Here is a 22030-nt window from a genome sequence, read left to right on the forward strand (position 1 = left end):
TTTGCTTTTTATTCCCCCAAACATTTTTCGACCATTTATGCATGTGTGTGTGTTATGTTTTAATGATTTTAAAAAGATCATTCTACTGAGCCTCATTAGCAATTGCACAGAAAACTGAAAACACCAATGCATATAAGAGATGTAATTCTTTAGATTGAAATTAGTTAATAATTTTCAGACAAATACATTTTAATCTTCCTATCCAGTTTACTACAAAACAAGGCATAACGAGGGGTGGAGCAATACAAATTATATCATCTGTTTGCTGTGAAATGCTTTCTTTTTCTTATTCCATATGCTTAGAGCTGATCATATGTTGTTTGAATATAAAACACTAAGGGAACTGATACAGCAGCCTAAACTCTAATGTGGAAGTCTTTCTGAGGGCTTGCCAGGTGTACCTTTCTATTGGCTTCAACTATGACTACTTGATCAATCAACACAGACCATCACATTCTTTTTATCCACCACCTTCTATGCATTTTGCTTCTTTGTCTTTGTATGTTAAGCATTTTTTATTGACATGTAGTGTGTAACCTGAACACCTTTATGGGCGACAGTACAATACATGAATCCACACATACAGAATAATAGGTTCAGCTTAGAAACAGCATCTCTGCTACCCTCTTCCTCCACGGTGGGGGCACACCAGCTCCTCTCTTCCAGTCCCTTATGTTGGAGATAATGCATTGCTGTGGAACACTAGAACCCAGTGCGATCACCTTTGTCTTCGTACCTTTTTAGCTAGCCTACCGTTCCCAGACTCCATTCATCACCATTCTAATTTTAGACTGACATTTTCTTTTCACTTCCCCGTGAGTGACAGAACATGTACTACATGAATTTTTATTTGGCAGAAATTTTTAATCAGCCTACTCTTATTTATTGTTGAACCTACTCATGCATTAGTGTGATTTTGCATTATTTTATGCATATGAAATTATTTATTATGCTATGCATAAATATATATGTATATCTATAGTCTTACTGGGACACAGATCATAGCTATAGCTACAGGTTGAATTTTTTCTGTTTTTAATAGTATTTCTTGAACACCTTTAGTTTAACTTTCTTCTGCATACATACACTTTCTTCTTTAATTATTGTTTAATTTCATTCTAGTTTCCTGTGTTGGAATTTACATGTTCAAATTATTGGCTCTCCAAAATATGCCTTTAGGTCTTAGTATTTATCTCAGTATTCTGCTGTCGTTAGTCTTTTACTCTAAGATATTTCTCCTGTACTAATTTAGATTTTACTGACCTCACTTTTTTGACAATATCTAATCTGTTCTTTTCTAGGCCCATATGATTTTAATTTAGAAATAATGTTGACCATGACTGAATTTTTAATGATATCAGATTATCTCCTTTTCATGAATTAATGGGTAGAGCTATAGAGTAGTAACATCCCCTTGAATCTTCTGGACAACTATCTTTAGAAATGTTCTAAGCCTGTGTTCTGTTCTCTACAGTAGCTGTTTCATGATGAAAAAGTTCCTCTCACTCAACATGTTAGACGGCCCTTACCAAATCAGCCCTTCCCGTTTCTGAGAGAGGAGATTTTCCCATCTTGAATCCGAGGATGGGAGGACCACTGTAAAGTGGTGTATGGGTTAGCGAATATTTCTTTACAGCTTAAAGACAAACAAGGAGCATAGAGGCGTGCGGCAGTGTTTACCACTGGCCTTTTAAAGAGTCTGCAGACTAGGGATGGAACAACGGGGTTCAGAAACAGCTGCAGCCCTGAATTTTGCCTCAGTGCCCAAGAGCCGCCTTCCACCTGTACAACCACTCTTTGGGTGAAGTAGAAGTTCAGTCTGGTGCTATCAGCACCTACACTTGGCAGAAAGTAGCGACAAGGTCTAGCATCCAGGTGTCACCCTACCCCCCTTCTTGATTCCACTGAGATGCAGATATGTCAGTATTTCTTATATTATCTTCTATTTTACACATACATGTTTCTTGCTATTTTTGCCTGTTACCCTGGTACTGTTTTGTGCATTTACTTGCTTTGATTTATGTTAGTCTAAATATCTTTTCAGTATTGCTGTTTTATCATTTATCTCTCTAATGGAAAAGCTTTTCCTTTTATATTCTTTGTAAATATTTTTAAACCTGTTTATCTCAGCTTTTTATGGTATTTTGCTGTTAGCTTCTAGTCTTTAATTCTTGCTCTTAGTTTATGATCTAATCTACATTTATGATTATGGATTTTTCAGGAGTTTTAACATTTTATTCTTGTGTTAATCTTTGATACTTTTTCTTCTGCTGTATACTTTTTTCTTATTGCTTTATGAGCTTTAATTTCCTTTATCTTAAATGTGATTTGGTAATATTACTTTGAAAGTCCTACATTTTCTGTATTTATGTTGTTTTAAATTCTGTTAGGTTTATACAAGTTTATGACCTAAAATTTTATTAAAGCTTATTTTTTTTCCAGTTTGCTTTCTACACGTGATAACATTATTACCAAAATCAAATCCATGGACATATCCATCACTGTACCTTTTGTTTTTGTAGGTTGTGGTGGTTAAGGACACTTAAGATACATTTTCTCAGCAGATTCCAAGGAAACAATAGAGTAGTATGAGCTGCAGTCAGTGTACCCTACCTTAGGTCCCTGAGAAGATACTCATCTTCTACCTGGAAGTCTGTATGCTTTGCCACCCTCTCCTCCAGCCTGTGGCAACCATCATTCTGCTTCTGCAAATCCTGAATTTTTTACACTTATCTCATTATTTCCTTTTTTAGATCTTCAGTTTCTTTTTGTATTTTTTACCTGTTTTTATTTTGAATGGCTTGTAAGAAAATGACTATAGAGTTAGCCTTTTGCTTCTTGTAACTGAATTGTCTGTTCCAGACTCCTCCTCAAATTTCTACTTGCAACAATGAAACAAATTCACAATTTAATTCTTTCCAAACAGGAAATGAGACCTAGCCCAGCAACATGGTTTCCTTCCATGGTGTCACTTTGTGATGTCTCAGCTTATCTAGTTGTCACCTAAGGAACTTCATAGTCTCATAAAGGATTCCCCATATCAAGATGAACTGAGTTAGGCAGACTGGAAGTTCACACACAGAAACTGCTCTTGCTGAGGGATCTGATTGGGTAAAAGTAACCCAAGAGATGGCCCAAGTTGACTGCCCTGTATAAGACTTATTACCAGTTAGTTTTCTGTCATCACTTTCCCATCAGTTTGATTCAAACATTCCTACCAGTAATAAATTCACCCCTTTTCTCTTTGGGGTCATAAAGGAATCTTGTTATCTGGATCATCTTACTCACAAGCCCTTTTTATGACGATAAAGGATGAAGAAAGGTTGTCCAGGGGTGCACTGCTAATGTTTTTTTTTTTTTTCGTTCATCAACCTAGCTGCCAAAATGAACACATTTCGTAATTATATTAGGTAGATTCCTTTAGGTCATGGAATATTTAAGCAGAGAGAAAGATTGGCTGGAGAGCACAGGATATTAGAAAAAAAAGTAAATCATTTTGCCAGTTCTGAATTCTGGGTTTAGAAAGAGGAGCACCTGTCCTTTTCATAACAATAAAGACACACTGCAAAACTAGACACTGCCTGCTCTGTACAAGACACCAGCCCAGATGTGGTTAGGTTTGTGTTGGCTTTGTAAACAAGGTTTCCACAGGGACACCTGGAACTTAATAGAGTGTGTCTTTTAATTTGGAGGACCCTTCATGGGTAGCTCTGGCAAACTTGAATTCCAATGCATCATCAAAATCATCATCACCACTCTCATCTCAGCTCCTCTGAGATAAAGTCATTCTTCCCAGAGGAAAATACAGAAAAGGTTAAGTAGAAATGAACATTCCTAGTAAGAAAACAACATTTATGTTGTTACACTTAGTCAGCTTTGCTGAGAAACGAGGGAAATCTGGCCTGGCCTTAAAAGACCTATCTTAAGATATCCTTGTATGGTGAAGATGGCTCTATTTTTTATGACCTGGCTTATGACATTTCATAATTAATCACTCCAGGATGGCTATCTTACCCACAGGACCCTAGGAATTTTTTTTTCCAAGTCCTCTTTGGACAACAACTGCCTAATACCTCATCCCTGGGCAGTTTTCTCTGTTGTGCTGCCAGGAAAGTGCTCAGTACAAACTGTGTGTCTTGCTTCTGTGATTGTTTTTATAGTAACCTCAGCTCCGGGCACATGTTGTACCTTTATTTTTCTTTGTACTAAACTTCTCATTTATTTTTAATATGATCTTTTTTAAAAAATTTATTTGACAGGCAGAGTTAGACAGTGAGAGAGACAAAGAGAAAGGTCTTCCTTCCGCTGGCTCACTCCCCAAATGGCCCCCACGGCCAGAGCTATGCCGATCCGAAGCCAGGAGCCAGGTGCTTCCTCCTGGTCTCCCACGCGGGTGCAGGGGCCCAAGCACTTGGGCCATCCTCCACTGCCCTCCCAGGCCACAGCAGAGAGCTGGACTGGAAGAGGAGCAACTGGGACTAGAGACCGGCTCCCATATGGGATGCCAGCACCGCAAGCGGAGGATTAACCAAGTGAGCCACAGCGCTAGCCCCTAATATGATCATCTTTACATATGGTCATAAGCCCATTAAATTTTTAATAGTTACAAATACATGAATATGCAAAATGTACATTAACTATTTTTACTTATAACAGATCTTAAAAAAGAAATACTTCCTTAAGATCACATTTGCAGTCTATTGTTTTGTGGCAATATATTTGAGTCACCCATTCCTGTTTATTGTGTATTATTTTCCATTTAAACAAGAGGGGTTTAAATTCTGGCACAGAGCTGTACATTTCACTATTTGCAAAGATGCTGCCAACTACATTAATTAGCTATGTTAGTGTCTTACATTATGATTCATAGGAATACAAATTGCAATCTGCAAATTTAATTGCACTCCAGGTAACAACTTTGAAACATTCAGTGGTTCTGAGCTTTTGTAAAACTGCTATTTTTCAGCTACAAGAATGTATTAATGTAATGCCTGTTATATTGTAATTATTTAAAAGGCACTGTGTGGTGAATCTCACCGTATTAATTGCATCTAGTTTGTCAGCCACACAATGAGAGTGTCATTTATTCTAGGTTCAGCTGTGTTCGGGAGAATGCAGATATTTATATCCCCCAAAAAGATGTCTTGTTTTTTTATAGTCTTTCTAATTATTATTACAAAACATAAAACAAATTACTGAAGAACTATATTGGTTCATTTAAATCAACTGGATAGAATAAATGCTAGTATATTAAAGTTGTTCTTGCATCATCTCATTAAGGAGTAAATTAAATTAACAATATTGAGAGAGAAATCAGATGCCTAACATAATGTGGTTATCACCTTAGAACTATTAGAAATATTTCCCCTCAGACATTTCTGTGGGTTCATTACAATTTTACATTGCTGCAGTGAACCGAATGGATTTACCATTGGGATTTCCCCGGGTTGAAGTGAGTTTGCCCCTGATAGCGCGAGTTCTTACCATTCTGACTGCTGCCGTAACTCAGCCAGCTGATGAAGCCGTTTCAGCGCCTTTTCCTGTTTCTTCTCATCTTTCCAGGACTTGGAAGCGACATTTCGAGCAAATTCCCGCTGTTTTAATTCTTTCAGTCTCTGTGAAGAAAGATGAAAAACATAAAGGGTACTATGAATCAGTAATACATTCTTTTCCATCCACAAGGCTCCTTATTAAACTTTGTCCCACGTGCAGAGGCGACTGAGGACAGAAGAGTGAAGGCATCTGCTCCATCGATGCTAGCCTCTGCTTGATGATAAACTTAGTAGCTAAATGTTGGTGTTAACTGAGTCATTTTTCTTTTTTTTTAAAGATTTATTTATTTATTTATTTGAAAGTCAGAGTTACACAGAGAGAGAAGGAGAGGCAGAGAGAGAGAGAGGTCTTCCATCTGAGGGTTCACTCCCCAGTTGGCTGCAACGGCCGGAGCTGCGCCAATCCAAAGCCAGGAGCCAGGAGCCAAGAGCTTCTTCTGGGTCTCCCACATGGCTGCAGGGGCCCAAGGACGTGAGCCATCTTCTACGGCTTTCCCAGGCCATAGCAGAGAGCTGGATCGGAAGTGAAGCAGCCGGGACATGAACCAGCGCCCATTTGGGGTGCTGGCGGTTCAGGCCAGGATGTTAACCCGCTGTGCCACAGCGCTGGCCCCAACTGGATTATTTTTCAAAGCATGTCAGGGTCTCTGCCAGGCTGGAGCCCAGTCCTCACTGGGATCGTCCCGCCAGACAACCGCAGTCAGCCATATGCCCGTGACAACACAGATGGGAGAAATGGGCAACATATGGATGGGAGGGAGGGCAGAGGAGGCGATGGGCTGCAGGTGCCCAGCTCTCCCCTGTAAAGCTGCTGCTGTTGCACACACTCTGTGGAATCAGCTTCTTTCCTTTAGTTATTTCTGATACTGCGAAAGATTTGTTTAAACTCCAAATGTGATTCGTAATTCATCTGTTGAGTGAAGGCATTTATCAAATGGAGATTTATATATTGTATCGAGGCAGAAAATGTGTATCAGGGATTTAAACTCAGTGTAGATTTGGTCTTGCTTGATTTCAATTAACCTACCATTTCTTTTAATTAATCTTTTCTCTAAAACAATTGACTTACAATGCAAATTGGATGCTGCTCATTACCTGTTCAGATTTCTACTTTAGAATTTGCTAGTAAGCACGTCTAATGATATTGAACAATTTGAGAAACAGTCACACTCAGATGAGCATCTTGACGTTGGGGGCTTAAACCTGAGTTGGGAGACTATTTGAAGATTGGCCTCTCTTGCCACAAAGGAAATGCTTTTAAAAGTCTACACTATGCATGAGTTTAATTTTTTCCATTTCCCAAATGAAGTATAAAGGTATGGAAAAAGCTGTACATCAATAACACTGTAGCACACTACTTCCCACCCAGAAAGCAGGGCCAAAACCTTTAATGATCATGACCTTCATCCTTACAAGAGAAAATGTTCCTGGGAGATGGTGGCCTGGTAACAGCATCTTGGCTATGTCTGCAGGAACTGGCCGACCAGCCTTTCACAGAGAGAATATCCTGTATGCAAAGAACAGGAGGGTCTCAGTAGAAATGGCCACAGGGAGAACAGTGGAGATAACCTGAACTGAAATTTTGCAGATACTTCTGATTTCTCTAAAGAAGTAAAATTACGCCCCATACATCACCATTAAAAAGGAGGATCAATAGTTCTCTGCAGTTGGTAAACGCCAGAGGGGCTGAGCACTGCAGCATAGACAGCCTGGATCACAATACAGCAAGAGAGGCTTAGAAATCCTTGTGCTAACTTCCCCTGTACTCCCTCTTCCTCAGACCCCTCGTGCTTTGTAGCTCTTAGAGTGAAAGCTTGTTTTAGGAGCAAAGACCTGTTGGAAACTATTCTACATGATTTAAGAGCACCCATAAATGGCGATCCACCATGTCAAGGACAGAAGATGACTACTGTAGGATAGAGGAAGTTTTTTTTTTTTTTTTTTTTCAGTTACTACTGAACTTAAAATACTTGATACTACATTTTTTTTTCAAAGTGTAAAATACTGTTTGAGTACTAGTTATAGCATTATTTCACATTGGACAACACACTAAGGACAGATCCCACATGAGAAGTAAGTACACAGTGACGCCTGTTGTTGACTTAACAATTTGACACTCTTGTTTATGGCGTCAGTAATCACCCTAGGCTCTAGTCATGAGTTGCCAAGGCTATGGAAGCCTTTTGAGTTCACCGACTTCATTCTAATTCAGACAGGGTCATAGTCAAAGTGGAAGTTCTCTCCTCCCTTCAGAGAAAGGTACCTCCTTCTTTGATGGCCCCGTTCTTTCCACTGGGATCTCACTCGCAGAGATCTTTCATTTAGGTCTTCTTCTTTTTTTCTTTCTTTCTTTCTTTCTTTTTTTTTTTTTTTTTGCCAGAGTGACTTGACTTTCCATGTCTAAAATACTCTCATGGGCTCTTCAGCCAGATCCGAATGCCTTAAGGGCTGATTCTGAGGCCAGAGTGCTGTTTAAGACATCTGCCCTTCTGAGTCTGCTGTGTATCCTGCTTCCCATGTTGGATCGTTCTCTCCTTTTTAATTCTATCAGTTAGTATTAGCAGACACTAGTCTTGTTTGTGTGATCCCTTTGACTCTTAGACCTATCAGTGTGATCAATTGTGAACTGAAATGGATCACTTGGACTAGTGAGATGGCATTGGTACATGCCACCTTGATGGGATTGTATTGGAATCCCCTGGCATGTTTCTACCTCCACCATTTGGGGCATTGATTGAGCATGTTCCAAATTGTACATCTCCTCCCTCTCTTATTCCCACTCTTATATTTAACAGGGATCACTTTTTAGTTAAATTTAAACACCTAAGAATAATTGTGTGTTAATTACAGAGTTCAACCAATAGTACTAGAACAAAAAAAAAATACTAAAAGGGATAAAGTATTAAATGGTACATCAACAGTCAGGACAAGGGCTGATCAAGTCATTGTTTCTCATAGTGTCCATTTCACTTCAACAGGTTTCCCCTTTGGTGCTCAGTTAGTTATCGCCGATCAGGGAGAACATATGATATTTGTCTCTTTGGGACTGGCTTAATTCACTCAGCATAATGTTATCCAGATTCCTCCATTTTGTTGCGAATGACCGGATTTCATTGTTATATATTGATACTACATTTAATATTTGGTGTTGATAGGCGCATGAAACATGTGCAATCTGGGGGAGAAATGGATTCATTTACTCACAATAATTGATGCTTGATTTGTCATTACTGGAAGCTTGTTTGAAACTTCTACTTCTGAGTTACAAAAGTTATTGTGATTTCTGTTTCTGTTAACTTATCATGTACTGCTAATTCCTAAAATATGAATCTTTACTAAGCATAAGATACAATGATACACAAGACAATTATTTTCCCCTCAAGGGAGACAGACATGTAACTTTACACTCTTAGAAGATGATGTTGGCCAGCGCCACGGCTCAATAGGCTAATCGTCCACCTGCGGCGCTGGCACCTCAGGTTCTAGTCCCAGTCGGGGCACCGGATTCTGTGCTGGTTGCTCCTCTTCCAATCCAGCTCTCTGCTGTAGCCTGGGAGTGCAGTGGAGGATGGCCTAAGTTCTTGGCTCCTGCACCCACATGGGAGACCAGGAAGAAGCACCTGGCTCCTGGCTCTGGATCAGCTCAGTGCACCAGCCACAGCAGCCATTGGGGGAGGGGGTGAACCAATGGAAAAAGGAAGACCTTTCTCTCTGTCTCTCTCTCTCTCACTGTCCACTCTGCCTGTCAAAATAAATAAATAAATAAAAGAAGAAGATGACGTCAAGTTTCTATTTTTTTTTTACTTGACAGGTAGAGTTACAGACAGTGAGAGAGACAGAGAGAAAGGTCTTCCATCCATTGGTTCCCTCCCCAAATGGCCACTACGGCTGGTACTGCGCCGATCCGAAGCAAGGAGCCAGGTGCTTCTTCCTGGTCTCCCATGCGGGTGCAGGAGCCCAAGCACTTGGGCCATCCTTCACTGCCCACCCGGGCCACAGCGGAAAGCTGGACTGGAAGAGGAGCAGCTGAGACTAGAACTGGCACCCATATGGGATGCTGGCGCTGCAGGGAGAGGATTAGCCAAGTGAGCCACAGCACCAGCCCCTGCTGCCAAGTTTCTTAACAAGGGTATACATAACCTGCTTTGGAAGCATCCAGGAATAGTTACCAAGTGTTGTATGGAGGGAGTCAGCAAAGTTAACATGTTTTTAAGAAATACAGAAAACTTGGAGACTTACTTAAAGGCACTTAGCTATAGATTTAGCTTAGCCAATACAGAGTACTCAAGTTTGCATAAATAAAGGCACCAAGACATCTACCGCACAAGTTTTTGTGTACAATAAATGTATGCATGCATGGAAACTAATTCAGGCCAAGGAAACAATCAAATGAAATAATTAAAAGAAACAATACCTAGAAATCATACTCAAATCGCCTGTTTTCAGCCACAAGATGAGAAAAACTCACAGGACACTGAATAGAGAATTCAGCAAAGTCTTTCTGCAGTAGAGAATAATTAAGCATATTATTGAACACCCCTTTGGACTTGCCTCATGAGTCTTAAGAGCAAAAATTCAAAAGTAAGGAGCTGGCACTGTAGCACAGTGGGTTAACGCCCTGGCCTGAAGTGCCAGCATCCTATATGGGCGCCGGTTCTAGTCCCGGCTGCTCCTCTTCCGATCCAGCTCTCTGCTATGGCCTGGGAAAGCAGTAGAAGATGGCCCAAGTCCTTGGGCACCTGCACCCACATGGAAGACCTGGAAGAAACTGGATCTTGGCTTCGGATCAGTGCAGCTCCAGCAGTTGCGGCCATCTGGGGAGTGAACCAGCAGATGGAGGACCTTTCTCTCTCTCTCTCTCTCTCTCTCTGCCTCTCCTCTCTCTGTGTAACTCTGACTTTCAAATAAATAAATAAATAAATAAATCTTTAAAAAAAAACTCAAAAGTATAAAACTGGTCCCTGTAACATGAGCTGAACCACAAAGCCAAGCTCTAGGGTACCACTGTTGGAATGTAAATTAGTAAGCCGTGATAAAAAAATAGCCTAGATATGCCTTAAAAAACTACAAACAAAACTTCCACATGATCCAGCAATCCCACATAGTGTATATTTCCAAAAGAAATGGAGTAATTATATTCAAAAGATATCTGTTCCACCATGTCCAGTGCAGCACTCTTCACAATAAAGGAGACAAGGATTCAATGTGTCTATCATGAGATGAACAGATAAGAAAATGCAATATTTATGCACAATGGATTCTTAGCCATAAAAAAATGAAGCCCTATCATTTGTAACAAAATGGATGACACTGGAAGACTCCATGTTAAATGACATAAGCCAAGATTAGAAGGACAAATACTGCATGTTCTCCCTCATGTGAAAGCTGAAAAACAGGGGCCGGTGCTGTGGCTCACTTGAGTAATCCTCCACCTGCGGTGCCAGCATCCCATATGGGCGCCAGTTCTAGTCCCGGTTGCTCCTCTTCCAGTCCAGCTCTCTGCTGTGGCCCGGGAGGGCAATGGAGGATGGCCCAAGTCCTTGGGCCCCTGCACCTGCATGGGAGACCAGGAGGAAGCACCTGGCTCCTGGCTTCAGATCAGTGCAGCTCCGCCCATGGCGGCCATTTGGGGAGTGAACCAATGGAAGGAAGACCTTTCTCTCTGTTTCTCTCTCTCTCACTGTCTATAACTCTACCTGTCAAATAATAAAAAAAAAAGAAAGCTAAAAAACCAAAAAACCTCAGTATGAACACAGTATGTTGACTCCTATAGGCTGGGGGAAAGTTTAGATAACGGTGCCATATCTTGAAGGAATAAGTTCCTGGCATTACACAGCATAGTTGGATCACTACAGTTCACAATAGTGTATTGGGTATTTTAGAAGCAAGGGGAACAAGGGAGCTCCAGGGTTCCAATGATAAAGTAGTATCAGGGAACTGGGAATAGTGGGTACCCTGATTTGATCAGTGCACATCGTATACATGTTCTGAAATGCACTGTGGTCCTTATTTATGTGCCTCTATTGATAATCACTTTTACAACTCATTAAAAATATGAAGAAATGGCTATAAAGTAGGAATATATATGTATGTATTATTTAAATGTGTTTAGACTAAGCAAAATATTAACTATGAACTACAATTTTGAAGTTTAGAAACTTTTTACATCTATTAAAGAGGATCCTATCATTCTTTTGTCTTTGTTTATACAGTAAATAACCTCTATTGATTTTATGAAAAAACTTTGTGCTCATGGGAAAAATGCTGCTTTATGATTATATGTTGTCATTTCCAATTTGATGGATTTGACTTCCTTTTTAAAATGCAATTTGTATCTCTGCTCATGAGTGACATTGGTCTTACTACTTTTTCATGAAGTTCTCATTTCACTCCAGCCCCGTTTTATCTAGTCTGGGATACTGTAACAGAATGCTATCAACGGGATGGCTTAACCAACAAATATTCATTTTATTTCTATATTTCTACAGCTTTGGAAGTCCAAGATGAAGATGTGTGCAGACTCTGTGTCTGGAGAGGGAACTGTTCCCAGTTTGCAGATGGCCACTTTCTAGTAGAGCACACAGAATAAGGAAGCTTTATTGTCTGTTCTTATCAGGGCACTGACCACAGTCAAGAGGGCTCCGTCTTCATGGACCTGCTGATCCTGCCACCCTACTGGAACTGTGGATTTCAGGTTTACATAGACATTTGATCCATAACAATTTTTTTTTTTTGACAGGCAGAGTGGACAGTGAGAGAGAGAGAGACAGAGAGAAAGGTCTTCCTTTTGCCGTTGGTTCACCCTCCAATGGCCGCCACGGCCGTCACGCTGTGGCTGGCGCACCGCGCTGTTGATCCATAACAAGTATCATGGTATTAATGACCTCCTGAAAAGGAGTTGGCAAATGTTTTGTACTTTATTTTCTAAAATGCTGCATATAAAATTGATATATTTTCTTAAATACTAGATAGAACTGTCTTTGAAGTTGTGTTATGCTTGAGATTATTTTATTGTTTTAGAACATGTTAAATTACTAATTTAGCTTACAAGATGAATATAAGACAAAGTAGATTTTTTTTATTCTTTTGGGGTCAGTTTTGGTAACTGTATTCCTTCAAGGGTTTATTTTTTTTTCATGTCATCTAAATTGTTCATCTCATCTACATTGTCAGACATAGTAACATAACATTGTTTCAAATATTCCCTTTTTTATGTTTATAAGATTTTTGGGTGATATCCCTTTCATTCAAATCTGATACTCATAAATTGTGTATTCTCTATTTTTCAGTCTTCCTAGTGGTTATTAATTTTAAAAACAGGAATATTTAGTACTATACTTTATAGGGCTAACAGAATAGTAAGTAAGCTTACAACAGCATCACCACAAACTTGTGTGAGTAATGCATTGTGCTATGATGTCATGACAGTTACGAGGTCACGAAACAACAAGAATTTTGTTTTCACCTCAGAATAACCTTAGGGGACCACTCATGTGTGGTCTGTCAGTTACCAAATGTCATTTATCAGTACATGCCTGACTGACTCTATAGATATCGATATCAGTATACATATAGATATAGATTTAGAGATATATTTAGGCAACTGTGATAACACAAGGTACAAGAGCTGGCGCTGTTGTCTAGTAGACTAAGCCTCTGCCTGCAGCGCTGGCATCCCATATGGGCATCGGTTTGTGTCCCAGGTGCTGCTCTTCAGATCCAGCCCTCTGCTAAGGCCTGGGAAAGTAGTGGAAGATGGCCCAAGTGCTTGTGCCCCTGCACCTGCATGGGAGACCTGGAAGAAACTCCTGGCTTCAGATTGGCGCAGCTCTCGCAGTTGCGACCATTTAGGGAGTGAACTAGCGAATGGAAGACCTTTCTCTTCTGTCTCCCCCCGCCCCCCAATGGCTCTATGTCTGAAATAAAGTAAAAAGAAAAGAACACAAGCTAGAAGTTGAATGGATTTTAAGCTGGAATATTTTGAAACCTCTGTATATAGTGAGATAAAATCTTAAAAGTCTTGAGGGATTAACCCACATCCTCTCTCTTGCATCAAGTCAGTCTGTTAGACTATAGAGCCTGCTTTGTAGTTACAAGGGAAATCATATGTTACCATACATACTTATTCTTATTAGTTATATAAAAATCTCACAAATTTGATCAAAGCTGAAATCTCAGATTGTTTATCTTTGGATATATTATGGTAAAGGAATGCTTGCACAGTGGCCCACAGAATTTATAGGTTGCCATTTCCAATTCAGGGTCTGTTGACACTGTGTATTAAGTATTAGTATGATGAGACTCAGAGATGGTGGTAAATTTAGGGAAATTGAGAAGAAGAGTGACTCTATTAAAGTTCTATAAAAGTTGAAATATATTCCCTTATAACGTTAGGAAGAACATATTTCTAACCATATATTATTTTTACTAGCCCCTTCTCCACAACCACCTTTGAGACCCAGAATATGGATCTCTCAGTAGCATGGAGACCAACAGAAATCAATGTGATAGCAAATACTTAGTTTTTATTTTGAAAGAATCTAATATTTTTGGTGATATACACAGAGACATAGTTGAACAGAACTGTTTACTTTTTGTTTCTAAATAATTTCTAAGGTGGAGAAGAGACGTAATTCAGTGTATCCTCACTAGAATTTGTGTTTGCCTAAGACAAAACAGCTTTCTTTGCAGAGTGCATATTTTCACCACGGAAGTACAGATTTTGGTTAATTTCCCGATGGATACAGCACTGCTACTGCATGACCATTTAGGAAGTCTTTTGGGCTTAGATGCCTTGACACAGGGACACGGCTCTCTGGGTAGCTGCTGCTGTTGTAGTTAGTCATGTCTCCAATCTCACTTCTTGTTTAGCAGTGACTCATTTAATAGTACGTTAAGAATGATTGCACTACCAGTATGCCCAAAAATTCCACTAAAGCCGACTTTACTGGGTAACATTAAAGTCAAAACCAATGTTTGTGATATAAAATCATCATATAGTATGATAAACACAAAGCTAAGAGAATGCTAGATTTTCTCTCTCTAAAATATATTTATTATCACTTATATAAAAGGCAGAGAAACCAAGCGATATCTTCCATCCTCTGGATTACTGTCCCAATGACTGCAACCGTTAGAACTAGGTCATGGCAAAGCTTGGAACTGAGAACTTGTAGGTTTCCCATGTGGGTGGCAGAGAGCCAACAACTTAAGTCATCACTTGCTGTTTCCTGTTAGCAGGAAGCAGAAGCAGAGCCAGGATTTGAACCTAGGTACTCCAATATGAATCATTGTGCTAAATGCCTGCCTCTTATTTGTGTCTATATCTTGAAAAGAAAAATCTCATAATCTTCGGAACTTCAGATGTCTAAACTAGCATACTGTTCATAACCCAATGCATAAGTATAATTTATAGATGACAATTAATTAGTTGGTTTAAAAATGCTAGCACAGTAATAACTTACTCATCAGTAGCTCAGGAAGAACAATAAGAACAAGTAAGAGCTTGATATTTCTGAGAGGAGACTGAGGAAGGCAGGGTAGCTTCTTGTTCCTTTCACTCACTAGTTGTGAGACTCTGCTACCTTATAAAAGTAACTCAATAATCCCTAAATTTAGTTTGTATATTTGTAAACTTGTCAACTTCTGCATCTATGTTGTAGATTTCATAGTATTATTTGTATTGGGTATGATAAATAATTTAGCAAAGCACCTGCTAGATAGCAAATGTCCAGCAACTCAATTGTAGGAACTTTACCATGTAAGGACTGGTTAGATACTGTGGAACTCTGGGAAGCAGGATGAGTAGGGGGCAGCTGAGTCATTCCCACGAGGTTCCAGGAAGAGGTGTTGATTAATCATCTCCTGAAAGCAGATTGTTTGGGTGGTTTTAATTTAGAGAGCTTTACAAGACAGGTAAGTGCAGATTTTTTCAGAGGAGAAGATAGAAAAAGGAAGCAGGCTACGTATTTCTTCATTTGCCTTCTTTTGAATTTGAGCCTAAGAATTTAAGACAAGTAAGAATAATTTTACATAAAATTGACAATAGGAAACCTTAAATTTATATTTTTAATCAAAACATATATCTTTTCTGACAATCCAAAATTATATGTCAGTACCAAATATAATTATAAGAATTAAAGCATAATTTGGTATTAAGATTTTCTTAGATAAATTCTCTTTTAATTTTGACACTGAGTTTTAACACTACTAAAAATGGATTTTTTTCAAGCATGAAAATATAACCTTTATTTCTTAGGCTTAACAAAATGTACAGTTGGAGATCTCTCACCAAAGGGAAATCAGTGGGATATATTATGTATTAAACATTCCACAAGCTTATATATTTGAGAGTGATTAAGATCAGTTTTGGCATAAAGCATAATTTAGCATGAAGGACTGTGTTCTAGTTCTAGGATTGCTTTCTTAAACATTTCATGGAAAATGAAATTAAAAGATAAGTTTAGGGGCCAGCAATGTGGTATAGCAGGTAGAGGAGCAGCCAACTGCGACATCAGCATCCCCTATGGAGGTCATTTCTCATCCTGGCTGCTCCACTTCTGATCCAGCTCCCTGCTAATGGCCCGGGAAAGGCAGTGGAAGATGGCCCAAGTGTGTGTGCCCCTGCCCCTCCTGGGGGAGACCCAGATGAAGCTCCTGATTCCTGGCTTCAAACTGGCTACTGCAGCCATCTGGAGAGTGAACCAGTAGGTTGAAGATATCTCTCTTATCTCTTCACAACTTTCAAATAAATATTTTTAAGAAAAGTTTATTTTGGTGCAAAAAAATTTTGAAACCTATATATGTTTTTTCATAGTAGGCATTTTTTCCATGAACTTTTTGAAATTTGCACCAAAATAAACTGATCTTCTAATTCCACTTTCCATGGATTTCTTTAAGCATCCTTGTAAGACCTCTGAATTCCAAAAAAGAAATTTAAAAAGCAACCAGCAGAGCAGCCTAATACAAACCTTCCAATTAACAGATTTTCTTATTAACTGTATGACCAGATCTTACGAAAGTTGGACAGTTCCGAATTTAATCAGGAACGTGGATGAAGGATTGACTAGTATTACTTTCACAGAAGTATACAAGTGTGAAGTGGAAGGCTTGTCTAGTTCATGTTCTTGTATTAAAATAGAGATAGCAAAGCAGATATCTTCATATTTCTGGAGAATGCAGAGTTGGCATAGTCTTTGCCCAGATCAAAAGCAATGCCATAAAAGGCTGATGCTGAGGTCTGGTTCACTATATTCTCAGCTTTCACAAAGCATTTGATTCCTCTCAGTTGCAAGTGACATAAGGCTTCTAATAGCATACTCACTAAAATACGTTTATGAAATATCTGCAATTTAATTTTCTTCTTGACTTCATTTTAAAAGCACATGCTAAGCAAGCTTTATTTCCCTACCTGCTAGCAAGAATGCTTGGCACATGCATTGCAAGTGGAATTCAGCTGTGAATAAATAAATGAAGAAGCAAATTGATCAGGTCAGTAAGTCGATGTGTGTTTGGAATAGCAATACTGCCTCTATCATTGCTTACCAATCCAGACCTGCACATGAACGCCCGCCCACCCCAGAAACCACCCTTGTTCAGCTTCACTGGAGCACAGTGCACGTGGGAAGTGCATGTAGTCAAGCGTATCCACTGCTCCCCTCTCTCATAGAATAACTCTTTCCATCGCTGCACTTCTCATCCACAGATCCTGGCCTGCTTACAGGCATTGATGTTTTTCTTTACTCCAGAGGAAACTCCACAGCAAAAGGTCAAAATTATTAACCTCATTTTGGAGACGAAGAAACACACATACAGAAGGTTAAATGACTTGATCCACAACCAAACAAAAGACTCCCTTCATGCCAAAAAAAAAAAAAAAAAAAAAACAAAACAAAACAAAAAAAAACTATCTGTGAATTGAGACTTGAAAACAGAATGTCTAATCTTCCTAATAAGGAAAAATCAGAAGTCTATGCAGAATCCCATTGATAATACTTTAAATTTTGTGAAATGAACGTTTACCATGTTCTGAAATATTGCTCTAAGTTTGGAAATGTGCCCTTCAAAATGATTTGGAAGACATTTATAGCTCATTAATAACAACGTAAATTAGGACAGGCTGTAATTTGAACAAAAGTACCATTAAGAAACATAAAAGAAATGATATTGGAAAATACTCATTATTTCTCAGAAGAATTCTCTACATTGAAATGAGACTTTATGTAAAATATTATATTGCAAGCAAAGCATAATCTGGTAGCCATACAAACAGATGGTAAAATAAACTAAAATATCTTGAGGTCTCCCATGTCAAAAACTACACTTTGGGGTACTAACAGGGGTGAGTCCCCTGCCTTTCCTGGTAGAACACAACTTGAGCAAATTCCCTCTGAAGTGACTGCTCCCAGGACCAGCAGGCGACAAGCAAGCTCAGAGAGGGAGAGAAGTAACAACTCTGGGGCTGCACACTCTGCCGCAGTCCTCCTGCTTAGATGTGTGATGTTGAAAGCATTACAAGGGGGCCCAGAGTATGATTTTCTAGACTCTAAATTTTTAAGATTTTGTTTATTTGAGAGGTAGAGTTACAGACAGAGAGAGGGAGAGATGGAGAGAAGGGTCTTCCATCTGCTGGTTCACTTCCCAGATGAATGCAATGGATGGAGTGGGGCTGATCTGGAGCCAGGAGCTTATTCCAGGTCTTCCACAGTGGTGGAGGAGCCCAAACACTTGGGCCATCTTCCACTGCTTTCCCAGACCATAGCAGAGAGCTTAACTGAAAAAGGAGCAACCGGGACTCGAACCAGTGCCCATGTAGGATCCTGGCGCTGCAGGCAGAGGCTTAGCCTACTGCACTGCAGCACCAGTCCTTGGACCCTAAATTTAATTGCTAATGGTCAGCCAGCTGGGCTTGGACAAGCCAGGACCATGAAATTACATGAATAGAGGATATAACTAATAACTCCATCAACACCAGTTACCTTGGCAATGAGTAAAACAGCAGGTGTTTCTGAAATGAACAAATACAGTAATGAAAGCTTATGTCTTGAGTAAACGTTTGATCAGACTAACAGTAATAAGACCTTAGGAAAAAGTAATTTGGCATTTCATCACAATTTAGACCACAGAGAACAAGTGCTATGTGGAAAACAAAGAAAGCTTATAGACCATAAAAATCCAGACCTTTCCTCAAGCAACAGGGTTTAAAATTCAAATTACATTGAAAAATTAAAAAAAAAGATTTTCACCATTAACGTTATACATTCTTATGGTCTAGTATCAGAAACTAATCATTTTAAAACAACATAACTCAGGTCATTTTTTTCATTTCTCTGACCTTTAAAAACACTTCTAGATCAGATCACATGCATACAGGGCAGTATTGAGTTAAAAAACAGCACATGAATGACAGACATTTGGAGATTTGATGATTTACAGCCCTTGTCTATACTCCTGAGGACTTCCTACTTACTACTTGTTGTCTTCTTTATTTAGTGGAGGATTAACCCTGTGATTATGAAGTTGAAAGTATGTCATCGAAAACATAAAAGTGTGAAAGGAAGGAGGGAGGAGGTTAGAGAGGAAGGGAAGTATTGTTGTTAAAACTGTGTATGTGAAATACATGAAATCCATTTTCTTTCTATAAATAAAATTTAAAAAGTTTCAAACAGCTTCCAAAACTCATTGTGCAGAGGTCAGAGAATTGTGCAGGCTTTTTTTTGGAGGGAGTGAGGCCCATTTCTATCTCTAGTCCAACATGGTGAAGGAATCAGCTGGTTATTTACTTTTAACCATCAGGATAATGAATCACCTTCTTTGTAGAGAAGTTCTAGGCAAGAAGCATTTTGCACTTGGCCCCAAGAGTTTTTAAAGAAAATCTTAAGAGACTCCTCTGGCTCGCCGAGTCCTCCCAGGAGGTTGTGCAGTTCCTGCAGGAGGCCATCTTGATCTTGCAGGCTATTATCTACTCCCACACACGGCTTTCCAGGTGCGCCGCTGCTTCCTGATCACATCCTACCTGCTCAGTTCATAAAAAGAACTTGACCTCCTGCACTCTGACCCAGCTACCCCACTGTTTCTTTAAGAGTAATTTCTTGTATTTTGGTATCTTGGACAACCTGACATTATATTGATTTTTAAGAGCTCTTGCAATTTCTACTTCATCCTCCCACTCTTTTAAACCCTAGTTTAGGGTCAGGGATGCCTGCTGAGAATATTGCAAGCCAGAAGTATTTCATCTGAACATGGCTGCAAACTAAGACTCTACATACAGGAGAAGTGGTTTGGAGAGTTCCACAATTTCTTCCCTAAAGGGGATTCTGGAATAGAACTGTCAATGAGGAGAAACTGTTAGAGACAGGAACAGAAACAAGAAATTAACGAAATCAGATTCTGGTGTAGGTCTGAATGTTGGATCCTGTTACTCTTACTTGATAAGTAGAGATACCATTTTAAACTTGAAGATAGTATTGAGTTGAGCTATGCATATTTGAAACATGTCTTAAGTTGCTTAATCAAATAAGGTTTATAACCAAGAGTGAGCCTTCAAGCACTCCAGGGAGATTATACCTCCTTGAGGGACTGCAAACCTTAGTCTTCTTCCAGCTCTCACTTCCCTCCAACTTAAATGTGCGGCTTTATCCTCAAGGAGCAATAGACCTGAGAAACATTGGGCAGTTCTTAAAAACTGCATTCCAGGTAGGAAAAAAGACTCAGGGCTAAGGGCAAAAGCTGACTCTATCCTTTCTTTTTTCATTAGGCTTTAAACATATGTGTTTTGAAAGCTGAACTGAGTAGCTGTCTGCCCATGTATCATTTCTGGAGGGATGTCACATGCTGTTGACATTTAAGTGAATAGCATGAAGAAATCTGATTCTTAGCTGTGTACTCACATATGACCATCTCTCAAAATAGATCCAGGTTTTAAAAGTAAGGAGAGAGGGTGGGATGGATACTGAATGAATGCCTGGCAGAGTCTGTCCCAGTGACAGGCTGAATGCTGTCAGAGCAATGGCTGCCGTTGGTGGTCAACCAAGTTGTCTGCTTTTTTCTGATCTAAAATTCCCCTCCACAGGGCAGTGAAACAGGATGGAGTGGTTTCCAGATCACTGTGCTCCAGGTCCATAATTTAAAATTACTAATTAACTCACAAACGGTTTGGAATCTGTTACTCACATAGGCACATACATGACAAGTAGGAGTCAACATAACTCCAGCCCTTAGCCTGTTTTGGTAAGTAACGTGTTGTTGGAACACAGCTACTCCCTGTTGTTGAAGTTGAGTCCTTGCAACAGAGACCTTAGGGCCTGGACCGCCACCCTGTAGACTCCCTGAGTCTTTCCAGAAGTCTGTCAAACCTCGTTGGTGAACCGACTTTTCCTAGTTCATGATGAGAAAGACAATTTGCTCCATATTTACACACCTCATGGGCTATTTCCCCAAGAGAAAGAGCCAGGTGAATGACAAAGTGGAAGAGTAGATAATGGTGAAAGAAAGAGGCAACTCTATTGAGAAAATGTCAGTTTTATTTAACTGATAATAATAAATTTGAATGTCCAGAATGCATATGATGAGTCATTTAGAATTTCTATTAGAATGCTGACTTAGCTTTCATATGCCCAACTTCCTGAGGGAGTTTGACTGAATCAAGCTTCATTTTGTTACCAAAACAAGTCCTGGATATTCTCACTCAATAAGATCCCATGGAGCTATCAAATGCACAGCTAATTTTGAAAACTCAACAAACTGAATCATTTCTTATTCCCAGCATGCCACCAGCATTTCTCACAAAACACTGCATCAGGCAGATGCAAGATTTGTGGTCTTTTCTAATGCCTTGCCCGTCTTTGCGTGAAGGGACTACTGACCAAAGCAGTAAGGAAGATGTAATTAAGTTAGAAATATCTGGGTATCCAAGAGGAAAGAGTATCACAGCTGAATAATACTCAGTTTTTCCCGTGCACTAGCACTGATCATAAATCCTTTTCAATACTTCCATTCTGGTTTTGTTGTTTAGAAGTGTAACTCCATTTATTGAGTTGATTGCAGAAAACTTAAGTCATATGTCTGACTGCTAATGGCAGGAGCCTTGATAACTAAGGTTGCAGCCAACAGTATGTTTGAAAAGAAAGGATTATTAGGCAAGGCTGTGTAAGCATCATCTCCATTACTTCAATACTTGATTCCCTTTCTTCAATAGACTGTGTTGTGTTTTTACAGCAGAATTTACTTTTTAAAAAATTTACTTTTTATTTATTCAAAGGGCAAAGTTAGAGGAGAGAGAAAGAGAAAAAGAGAGAGCAAGCTTCCACCCACTGGTTCACTCCCTCAATGGCCACAGCAGCCAGAACTGGGCTAGGCCAATGCCAGGAACTTCACTGAGGTCTCCCATGTGAGTGCAGGGGCCCAAGGACTTGGGCCATCTTCTGCTGCTTTCCCAGGCACATTAGCAGGGAGCTGGATCAGAAGTGGAGCAGCCAGCA

At 39.5% G+C, this 22030-nt stretch overlaps 1 protein-coding gene across 3 annotated transcripts in view; it reads right to left on the bottom strand.

Moving 5' to 3' along the window:
- The window catches only part of ZNF804B (zinc finger protein 804B), a 537977-nt gene that overhangs the window by 9162 nt on the left and 506785 nt on the right, over nt 1-22030 (bottom strand). For 2 of the 3 annotated variants that reach the window (XR_007922261.2, XM_051852999.2), the window contains exon 3: nt 5485-5615. Coding sequence is in view for 2 of the 3 variants with exons in the window: in XM_051852999.2 (XP_051708959.1) it covers nt 5485-5615 (131 nt within the window). In the remaining variant the exon portion in view is untranslated. Of the gene's footprint in view, nt 1-5484; nt 5616-15309; nt 15417-16962; nt 17404-22030 lie in introns of those variants that run through there. The other variant, XM_051853001.2, reaches the window with a different exon arrangement.

This window comes from Oryctolagus cuniculus, chromosome 16 (assembly GCF_964237555.1).
Source record: "Oryctolagus cuniculus chromosome 16, mOryCun1.1, whole genome shotgun sequence".
Taxonomy (NCBI): domain Eukaryota; kingdom Metazoa; phylum Chordata; class Mammalia; order Lagomorpha; family Leporidae; genus Oryctolagus; species Oryctolagus cuniculus.